General features: G+C 56.4%; 1 protein-coding gene across 1 annotated transcript; it reads right to left on the minus strand.

Moving 5' to 3' along the window:
* Positions 1 to 31: 31 nt before the first annotated feature.
* On the minus strand, positions 32 to 8,290 carry LOC147094927 (armadillo repeat-containing protein 5-like). The gene is given in 5 exon segments (XM_085974552.1): positions 32 to 2,903; positions 2,905 to 3,464; positions 4,515 to 4,622; positions 6,568 to 6,598; positions 7,963 to 8,290. Coding segments are annotated over 5 exon segments (1,290 nt in total). The 5' UTR covers positions 8,245 to 8,290; the 3' UTR covers positions 32 to 2,594.
* Between the last annotated feature and the right edge of the window lie 2,908 nt (positions 8,291 to 11,198).

The raw sequence follows: 11,198 nt of genomic DNA on the forward strand, positions 1-11,198 counted from the left end.
GGTATCAGCCTGGTGAATCTTCGCTGCACTCCCTCCATGGCAAGAACATCCTTCCTCAGATAAGGTAACCAAAACTGCACACAATACTCAAGGTGTGGTCTCACCAAGGCCCTGTACAACTGCAGCAAGACATCCTTGTTCCTGTACTCGAACCCTCTCGCTACGAAGGCCAACATACCATTTGCCTTCTTAACCGCCTGCTGCACCTGCATGCTTACCTTCAGCGACTGGTGCACAAGGACACCCAGGTCTCGTTGCACTTCTCCTCCTCCCAATCTATTGCCGTTCAGAAAATAATCTGCCTTCCTGTTTTTGCCACCAAAGTGGATAACCTCACATTTATCCACGTTATATTGCATCTGCCATGCTTTTGCCCAATCACCTAACCTGTCCAAATCATCCTGGAGTTTCTCGGCATCCTCCTCACAGCCCACCCAGCTTTGTGTCGTCTGCAAACATGGAGATATTACATCTAGTTCCCTTGTCTGGATCATTAATATATATTGTGAATAGCTGGGGTCCAAGGACCGATCCCTGCGGTACCCCACTAGTCACCGCCTGCCACTCGGAAAAAGAGCCGTTTATTCCAACTCTTTGCTTTCTGTCTGCCAACCAGTTCTCTATCCAAGTCAGTACCTTGCCCCCAATCCCATGTGCCTTAACTTTACACTCTAATCTCTTATGCGGAACCTTATCAAAAGCCTTCTGAAAGTCCAAATACACCACATCCACTGGTTCTCCCTAATCTATTTTACCAGTTACATCCTCAAAAAATTCCAGTAGATTAGTCAAGCACGATTTACCTTTTGTAAATCCATGTTGACTTTGTCCGATCCTGTCACTGTTTCCAAGTGCTCTGCTATTACATCTTTTATAATGGACTCTAGCATTTTCCCCACTACCGATGTCAGGCTTACTGGTCTGTAATTCCCCGTTTTCTCTCTACCACCTTTTGTGAACAGTGGGGTAACATTAGCTACCCTCCAATCCATGGATACCGTTCCAGAGTCCATCGAGTTCTGGAAGATGACCAGCAATGCATCTACTATTTCTAGGGCCACTTCCTTAAGTCCCCTAGGATGTAGATTATCAGGCCCTGGGGATTTATCCGCCTTCAATCCCATCAATTTCCCTAACACCATTTCCCTACAAATACTGATTTCTTTCAGTTCCACCCTTTCATCAGACCCTATGTCTCCCGACATCTCTGGGAGGTTATTTGTGTCCTCCTTTGTGAAGACAGAACCAAAATATGTATTTATTGGTCTGCCATTTCTTTGTTCCCCATTATAAATTCCCCTGATTCTGACTGCAAGGGAGCCACGCTTGACTTCACCAATCTTTTTCTCTTCACATATCTATAAAAGCTTTTACAGTCAGTTTTTATGTTCCCTGCAAGCTTACTCTCATATTCTATTTTCCCTTTCTTAATTAATCCCTTTGTCCTCCTTTGTTGAATCCTAAACTGCTCACAATCCTCAGGTTTACTGCTTTTTCTGGCCAATTTATATGTCCTCTCCTTGGATCTTATGTTATCCCTAATTTTCCTTGTTAGCCACGGTTGAGTCACCTTTTTTGTTTTATTTTTATGCCAAACAGGGATGAACAAATTCTGTAGTTCATCCATGTGGTCTTTGAATGTTTGCCATTGCCTATCCATCGTCAACCCTTTGAGTGATATTCCCCAATCAATCCTACCCAACTCGCGCCTCAGACCATCATAGTTTCCTTTATTTAAATTCTGGACCCTAGTCTCTGAGTCAACTACTTCATTCTCCATCTTAATGAAGAATTCGATCATATTATGATCGCTCCGACCCAAGGTGCCTCGTACAACAAGATTGCTAATTAATCTTTTCTCGTTACATAATACCCAGTCTAAGATGGCCTGATCTCTGGTTGGTTCCTCGACATATTGGTCCAGGAAACCATCCCGTAAACACTCCAGGAATTCCTCCTCCACAGTATTGTTACTAATTTGGTTAGCCCAATCTATATGTAGATTAAAGTCACCCATGATGACTGCTGTGCCCTTATTGCACGCTTCTCTAATTTCCTGTTTAATGCCATCCCCAACCTCCACATTACTGTTTGGAGGTATATATACCACTCCCACTAACGTTTTCTGCCCCTTGGAATTTCTCAGTTCTACCTTTATACAGATTCCACATCATCAGAGCTAATATCCTTCCTTACAATTGTGTTAATCTCCTCTTTAACCAGCAATGCTACCCCACCTCCCTTTCCCTTTTGCCTATCTTTCCTGAATATTGAATACCCCTGGATGTTGAGTTCCCAGCCTTGGCCACCCTGGAGCCATGTTTCCGTAATCCCAACCAAATCATATTCGTTTACTTCTATTTGCGCAGCTAAATCATCCACCTTATTACGAATGCTAACAACGAGACAGACAGAGAGAGAGAGCGAGAGCGCGTGAGCGCAAGAGAGAAAGAGACAGAGTGACAGAGTGAGAAAGAGAGAAAGAGCGAGACAGAGCGAGAGAGAGAAAGAGAAAGAGAGAGAGAGAGAGAGAGAGAGAGAGAAAAAGAGAGAGAACGAGCGAGAGACGGGAAGAGACCGAGCGGCAGGCGCTCTTACCGGAGGCTCAGGAAGCTGGATGACGCCTCTGGTTGTAAGTCGTCGCCGTCGATCCTGTGGTCACAGTCGGACGGGAAGTCGAATGAAGCGGACTGGCGCTCATCTTCGGGCTCGTCGGGCAGCGGTGCGGGTTGCAGGGGATGGTGGTGGTGGGGGAGGGTGGTGCCCGGCGGGAGTGGCTCGCGCTGCAGCTTGGCCACGGCCACCAGCTTGGCCACCAGCACGGGGACCAGGCCCCGGGTGTGCAGGTAGTCCATGGCCGCCTGGTCGTAGAAGAAGCCCACGAAGGCGGCGATGATGCGGGGGGTGACTGAGCCGGTGCCCGGGCTCCTTCAGCAGGGCCAGCAGCAGCTCCAGCCCCCCCGTCTCCCGCACCCGGGCCCGGTTCACCGCCTCCCGGCAGCAGAGGCACAGCGCCCGCAGGTGGGCGGGGGCGCAGGGCGATGCCGGCTCCACCCGCAGGGCCTCCACCAGCAGGCCCACGCCCCCTGCCCCCCCCACGCTCGGCCGCACAAAGCCCTGCCCGCAGAGGTTGCCCAGGGCGGCCAGCGCACCCTCCCGCACCGCCCGCTTCCCGTGGCCGGCCAGGGTGGCCAGCCGGGCGATGCCCCCGTGGCGGGACAGCTGCTGGGCGCAGGGGGCCCCGCAGGAGCGGGTGATCTCGGCGGCGGCCCGCGCAGCGGCACCCAGCAGGCCCGGCTCCTCCCGGCCCAGCAGCCCCACCAGGGGCGCCACGCAGCCCTGCGCGGTCAGGGCCCGGCGGTGCGCCGGCGTGTCGCACAGGATCCGCACTGCCCGCACCACGCTCTGCAGGCATTCCGCGTCCTCCGTCCCACTCAGTAGGTGGATCAGGTGGGGCACCGCTCCTGGAAAGAGAGAGAGAGAGAGAGAGAGAGAGAGAGAGAGAGAGGTGTTAATATCGGGAGAGAGAGAGGTGTTAATATCGGGAGAGGTGTTAATATCGGGAGGCGGGGGTTGCGGGGTTGAGGAGAGGGGGCGGGGTTAAGGAGGGGGCGGGGTTCAGAGGAGGGGGCAGGGTTCAGGAGAGGGGGCGGGGTTAAGGAGAGGGGGCGGGGTTAAGGAGGGGGCGGGTTAAGGAGAGGGGGCGGGTTAAGGAGAGGGGCGGGTTAAGGAGAGGGGGCGGGGTTAAGGAGAGGGGCGGGGTTAAGGAGAGGGGCGGGGTTAAGGAGAGGGGGCGGGGTTAAGGAGAGGGGGCGGGGTTAAGGAGAGGGGGCGGGGTTAAGGAGAGGGGGCGGGGTTAAGGAGGGGGCGGGGTTAAGGAGAGGGGGCGGGGTTAAGGAGAGGGGGCGGGGTTAAGGAGAGGGGGCGGGGTTAAGGAGAGGGGGCGGGGTTAAGGAGAGGGGGCGGGGTTAAGGAGAGGGGGCGGGGTTAAGGAGAGGGGGCGGGGTTAAGGAGAGGGGGCGGGGTTAAGGAGAGAGGGCGGGGTTAAGGAGGGGGGGCGGGGTTAAGGAGGGGGCGGGGTTAAGGAGAGGGGGCGGGGTTAAGGAGAGGGGGCGGGGTTAAGGAGGGGGGGCGGGGTTAAGGAGGGGGGGCGGGGTTAAGGAGGGGGGCGGGGTTAAGGAGAGGGGGCGGGGTTAAGGAGAGGGGGCGGGGTTAAGGAGAGGGGGCGGGGTTAAGGAGAGGGGGCGGGGGTTAAGGAGGGGGGGCGGGGTTAAGGAGGGGGGCGGGGTTAAGGAGGGGGGCGGGGTTAAGGAGGGGGGGGGGGGGTTAAGGAGGGGGGCGGGGTTAAGGAGGGGGCGGGGTTAAGGAGGGGGCGGGGTTAAGGAGAGGGGGCGGGGTTAAGGAGAGGGGGCGGGGTTAAGGAGAGGGGGCGGTGGGGGTTTAGGAGGGGGAGGCGGGGTTAAGGAGAGGGGGCGGGGGTTAAGATTGGGAGAACACTTGATGCACAGACATACCTGATTCATGAATAGCCTCTGAATTCTCTCCCTCAAGAGCCAGGTTACCCAGAGCCCGTGCGGCTCTGTTCTGCACACTCACCGCGCTGAATCCCTTCAATATGGCAACTGCAACGGGGAAAGACACAAGAAGGGATTCAACTTTCACACAGCGAGACCCCACATGGGATCAAGCTGCCTGTTAATCATTCCTTCTATTCGAGGTATGAAGAAGGGGTGGGAGGCGGTTTATGTGGAGCAGAAATGCCGACAGGTATAAATCAGGCCGCTCGGCCTGTTTCTGTGGTGGAGACTCGATGTAGCTCTCTCTCCGAGTCAGAAGGTCGTGGGTTCCAGCTGACACACACACTCCAGTGAGTATTGTGTGGAGTTTTGGTCGCCTTATCTGAGGAAGGGTGTTCTTGCCATGGAGGGAGTGCAGCGAAGATTCACCAGGCTGATACCTGGGATGGCAGGAATGACGTATGAGGAGAGATTGGGTCAATTGGGCTTATACTCGCTGGAGTTTAGAAGAATGAGAGAGGATCTCATTGAAACTTATAAAATTCTAACAGGACTAGACAGACTAGATGCAGGAAGGATGTTCCCGATGGCGGGGGAGTCCAGAACCAGTGGTCACAGTCTAAGGATAAGGGGTAGGCCATTTAGGACAGAAATGAGGAGGAATTTCTTCACCTAGAGAGTGGTGAACCTGTGGAATTCTCTACCACAGAAGGCAGTAGAGGCCAATTCATTAAATATATTCAAGAAGGAGTTAGATATATTTCTTAAGGCTAAATTTATCAAGGGATATGGGGAGAAAGCAGGGACAGGGTACTGAATTTGGATGATCAGCTATGATCTCATTGAATGGTGGAGCAGGCTCGAGGGGCCGAATGGCCTACTCCTGCTCCTATCTTCTACGTTTCTATGTTACTGACCCTCCGACACTCCCTCACTATTGACCCTCCAACAGAGCAGCGTCCCTCAGTACTGCCCCTCCAACAGTGCGGCGCTCCCTCAGTACTGCCCCTCCAAGAGTGCAGCGCTCCCTCAGTACTGCCCCTCCGACAGTGCGGCGCTCCCTTAGTACTGCCCCTCCAACAGTGCGGCACTCCCTCAGTACTGCCCCTCCGACAGTGCAGCACTCCCTCAGTACTGCCCCTCCGACAGTGCAGCGCTCCCTCAGTACTGCCCATCCGACAGTGCGGCGCTCCCTCAGTACTGCCCCTCCGACAGTGCGGCGCTCCCTCAGTACTGCCCCTCCGACAGTGCGGCGCTCCCGCAGTACTGCCCCTCCGACAGTGCAGCGCTCCCGCAGTACTGCCCCTCCGACAGTGCAGCGCTCCCTCAGTACTGCCCCACCGACAGTGCAGCGCTCCCTCAGTCCTGCCCCTCCGACAGTGCAGCGCTCCCTCAGTCCTGCCCCTCCGACAATGCAGCGCTCCCTCAGTACTGCCCCTCCGACAGTGCAGTGCTCCCTCAGTACTGCCCCTCCAACAGTGCACCACTCCCTCAGTACTGCCCCTCCGACAGTGCAGTGCTCCCTCAGTACTGCCCCACCGACAGTGCAGTGCTCCATCAGTACTGCCCCACCGACAGTGCAGCGCTCCCTCAGTCCTGCCCCTCCGACAGTGCAGTGCTCCCTCAGTACTGACCCTCCGACAGTGCAGCGCTCCCTCAGTACTGCCCCACCGACTGTGCAGCGCTCCCTCAGTACAGACCATCCGACAGTGCAGCGCTCCCTCAGTACTGCTCCTCCGACAGTGCGGCGCTCCCTCAGTACTGCCCCGGTGACAGTGCGGCGCTCCCTCAGTACTGCCCCTCCGACAGTGAGGCGTTCCCCCAGTACTGCCCCTCTGACAGTGTGGCGCTCTCTCAATACTGACACCTGTATTTGACCCTCTGAATTGACGATTTAACTGAGTCTCGAGAGCTGGAGGGAAGGAGACGGGATGGAGGAGGCCAAACTCTTTCTCTGTGTTTTTGGGGCGAGGGGAGGGATGTTCGGGTGCAGTGGCGGGGGGGTGAAACAGATCGCGACGCACACTATACAGAATGTAGTGACTCTTACCCAGAGGTGTGATCCCTCCCAGCTTCCCCATCTGAAACGTAGAGAGACAAGAGGCAGTTAGAGAGTGGGGTCAGTCTCACAACCTCCGCCCGCCCCGCCTCCCCGAGTGGGCCCACCCCACCTCCCTGAGTGGGCCCACGCCCAACTCATCACCCCAGATTGAGCTCTCCGCCCCCCCCCCAACCCCCCACAGACTGGGCTCAACCTCCTCTCCCCCCACCCACAGATTGGGCTCACCCGCTCTCCCCCACCAGACTGGGCTCACCCCCCACTCTCCCACAGGCCCCTCCCCCTCGCTCCCACAGGCCCCTCCCCCCTCCGACAGGCCCGTCCCTCTTGCCGACAGGCCCCTCCCCCCTCCGACAGGCCCGTCGCTCTTGCCGACAGGCCCCTCCCCCCTCCGACAGGCCCGTCCCTCTTGCCGACAGGCCCCTCCCCCTCTCCCACAGGCCCCTCCCCTGACAGGCCCCACCCCCTGTCCCCGACAAGCCCCAGCCCCCCTCTCCGACAGGCCCCAGCCCCGCTCTCCGACAGGCCCCTCCCCCTCTCCCCCGCAGGCCCCTCCCCCTCTCTCCCGCAGGCCGCTCCCCCTCTCTCCCGCAGGCCGCTCCCCCTCTCTCCCGCAGGCCGCTCCCCCTCTCTCCCGCAGGCCGCTCCCCCTCTCTCCCGCAGGCCCCGCCCCCTCTCTCCCGCAGGCCCAGCCCCCTCTCCCCCACAGGCCCCTCCGCCCTCTCTCCCAAATGCCTCTCTCCCACAGGCCCCTCCCCCTCTCCCGCAGGCCCCTCCCCCTCCCCCGCAGGCCCCTCCCCCTCTCTCCTGCAGGCCCCTCCTCCCTCTCTCCCGCAGGCCCCTCCTCCCTCTCTCCCGCAGGCCCCTCTCCCCCGCAGGCCCCTCCCCCTCTCTCCCGCAGGCCCCTCCCCCCTCTCTCCCGCAGGCCCCTCCCCCCTCTCTCCCGCAGGCCCTTCCCCTCTCCCCCCCGCAGGCCCCTCCTCCCTCTCCCGCAGGCCCCTCCCCCTCTCTCCCGCAGGCCCCTCCTCCCTCTCTCCCGCAGGCCCCTCCCCCTCTCTCCCGCAGGCCCCTCCCCCCTCTCTCCCGCAGGCCCCTCCCCCCTCTCTCCCGCAGGCCCCTCCCCCCTCTCTCCCGCAGGCCCCTCCCCCTCTCTCCCGCAGGCCCCTCCTCCCTCTCCCGCAGGCCCCTCCCCCTCTCTCCCGCAGGCCCCTCCCCCCTCTCTCCAGCAGGCCCCTCCCCCTCTCCCCCGCAGGCCCCTCCCCCTCTCCCGCAGGCCCCTCCCCCTCTCTCCCGCAGGCCCCTCCCCCTTCTCTCCCGCAGGCCCCTCCCCCTTCTCTCCCGCAGGCCCCTCCCCCCTCTCTCCCACAGGCCCCCTCAGGCCCTCACCTCCCGCCGCGCCCTCTCCTCGGTGCAGCAGTTGCCCAGGATGCTGAGGCCGAGCTCCAGCTCCTTCCTGCCGCCGCAGGCCTCTCCCTCCCCGCCCAGCAGTCCGAGCAGCGCCCGCAGGCCGCCGCCCCGCCGGAAGCGCTCGGCGCCGCCCGGCTCCTTCAGATGCTTGCAGCGCAGGGCGAGCAGGGCGCGGACCCGGTGGCCTTGATCAGCCTGGGGCCGCAGCTGGGCCAGGCAGTACGACAGGGAGCCAGCCTCTCGCTCCCGCTCGGCCGCCATCTTGCGCTCGGCTTCCAGCCCCGTCTTTCTCTTCACCCAGGCCTGGATTCTGGGACTTGTAGTCCGCGGCTGACGTCAACTCCTGTCTAGCGGGCGGCGTCCGTCGGCGCCTGAAACTACACTTCCCACAATCCACCACGCAGCTTGCCTCCAGCGCCGCGGCCTACTGGTCCGCGGTGACGTCACAGACCGTGGCTCAGGCGCCGGTGCATTGTGGTCAATGTAGTGCAGGGGAAACGTCAGACGCTGTCCAGTGGGCGGCACCGGAAACTACACCGCCCACAATGCCGCACGTGTGCGCGGTGACGTCACAGCCATCGGCGGCGTGGCCCCCCCTCGCCCGCTGCTTTGTGGTCCTTGTAGTCCAGGCCTGCCGTCAGCAAGCCCACCTCCTGAAGGAGAAAATATCTGAGCGGCTGGGAATGTCTGGGGGGGGTGAAGGTCTGAGAATGGTTGTGGGGGAAGGGTCTTTATCATTGCAAAACTGCATTATTGCATCATCATTGCAACATTGCGTAATTGCATCTTTATCATTGCAACATTGCATCTTCATTGCAATATTGCATCATTGCATCTTTATCATTGCAACATTGCATCTTCATCATTGCATCTTCCGCATCATTACATCTTGATCATTGCAACATTGCATCTTGATCATTGTAACATTGCATCTTCATTGCAACATTGCATCATTGCACCTTCATTGCAACATTGCATCATTGCATCAACATTGCATCATTGCAACATTGCAGCTTTAGCATTGCAACATTGCATCTTCATCATTGCATCTTTATAATTGCAACATCGCATCTTTATCACTGAATCATTGCATCATTATTATTGCAACATTGCATCATTGCATTTTCAACATTGCAACTTTGCATCTTCATCATTGCATATTCATCATTGCAACATTGCATCCTTATCATTGCAACATTGCATCTTCATTGCAATATTGCATCATTGCATCTTTATCATTGCAACATTGCATCTTCATTGCAATATTGCATCTTTATCATTGCAACATTGCATCTTCATCATTGCATCTTCGCATCATTGCATCTTGATCATTGCAACATTGCATCTTCATTGCAATATTGCATCTTTATCATTGCAACATTGCATCTTCATCATTGCATCTTCGCATCATTGCATCTTGATCATTGCAACATTGCTTCTTCATTGCAACATTGCTTCAACATTGCAACATTGTATCTTTGCATCGTACCATCATTGAATCATAGCATCCTTGCATGATTCATCGTTCCATCATTGCATCATTGAACCAATGAATCGTAGAATCAGACAGCACAGAAAGAGGCCATTCGGCCCATCGTGCCTGTGCTGGCTCTTTGAAACAGCTCTCCAATTAGCCCCACACCCCTGCTCTTTCCCCACTGCCCTGCAAATTACTCCCCTTCAAATATTGGTCTAAATCCTCTTTTGAAAGTTACTATTGAATCTGCTTCCGCCGTCCTTCTCAGGCAGTGCATTCCAGATCACAGCAACTGGCTGTGTGAAAAAACGTCTCCTCATCGCCCCGCCTCTGTGTCCTCTGGTTACCGACTCGCCCCCAATAAAGGAGGTGATTTTTGAATGTGCAGGTGAAAGATCGGAGCCTGCCTCTCCGGGAATGCCTCAGTCCAATATTCATGAGTCTGTGGCGGAGCCACCAAAGGATTCAGATCGTTTGTATACAATTCATTTAACAACATGTTAGCTACAGCCTGAGTCTGTATCTGTATTTATGCTAAATAACAACAGAAAATGCTGGAAAAACTCAGCAGGTCAGGCAACATCCGTGGAGAGAAATTTTAGTTGACGTTTCGGGTCGAAACCCTTCTTCAAAACTGGGAAGAAAAGAAAATAGATCGAATGCAAGGCTACGATCGAACAAAAGAGACAATAAAAGGTATTCGAAGCCAGACGAGATGGTAATAGGCCCGTGGAGACAAAAGGCAGCTGAGATTAGGTGTGAAGTGTACTGGCAGGTAAGAGACAGCTGCCAGGTGAGAGAGAGAAACAAAAGGAAAGGGGGTGGGGTTTGAAAGGAGGACCCAAAACAAAGGGGTGGAAAAAAATATAAGTAAAAAAGTAATAGGGGCCGAGGTTATGATCTGAAATTGTTGAACTCGATGTTGAGTCCGGAAGGCTGCAGAGTGCCTAATCGGAAGATGAGGTGCTGTTCCTGGAGTTTACGTTGAGCTTCCGTGGATCAATGCAAGAGGCCAAGGACGGTGAGGTCCGAGTGGGAATGGAGCGGTGAATTAAAATGACAGGCGACCGGAAGCTCGGGGTCACCCTTACGGACTGAATGGAGGTGTTCCGCAAAGCGGTCACCCAATCTGCATTTGGTCTGTACTGTTTAACTGTACAGAGCGTGGTTACTTTAACAGCGCGGTTAAAACGTGATGACGTCACGCCGTTCATCACGTGATCCCCCACTGGCGGGAAGAACGTGATGACGTCAGCCCGGGACCGCCCTAGGCAGTCCTCATGGAGCCTCTGAAGAGAGCAGACCTACATTCGATGTTATCCTGCAGTTTCTTGAAAAAACCTGTTTGTTTCATTAAAGTTCATTTTGTTTGATCGCCTGAGTAGAACTCAGTCTTTTAGCTAGGAACCCACGTTCCTACATTGGTAACCCCGACTTTCGTGAACGGTTTTCGCGGAAGATCTTCAGCATGCATACGAACACCGTGACTCTGAAACTGCCACAGTTCTGGGAGCAACAACCAGCTGCATGGTTCATCCAGGCTGAAGCCCAGTTCGCCATCCGGAACATTGTCGCGGATCAGACCCGTTATTACTACGTGGTCTCTGCCCTCGATAGCGCCACTGCCTCGCGGATCGCCAGCCCTCTCAGTAGTCCGCCTACTGACCGCAAGTATGATACGTTAAAGGCGCGGTTGCTACAAGTCTTCGGCCTCTCGAAGTCAGAACGCGCTCACCGG

This window comes from Somniosus microcephalus, unplaced genomic scaffold, assembly GCF_052327205.1.
Source record: "Somniosus microcephalus isolate GS21.2 unplaced genomic scaffold, FLI_Smic_1.0 unresolved_chr1, whole genome shotgun sequence".
NCBI classification, from domain to species: Eukaryota; Metazoa; Chordata; class Chondrichthyes; order Squaliformes; family Somniosidae; genus Somniosus; species Somniosus microcephalus.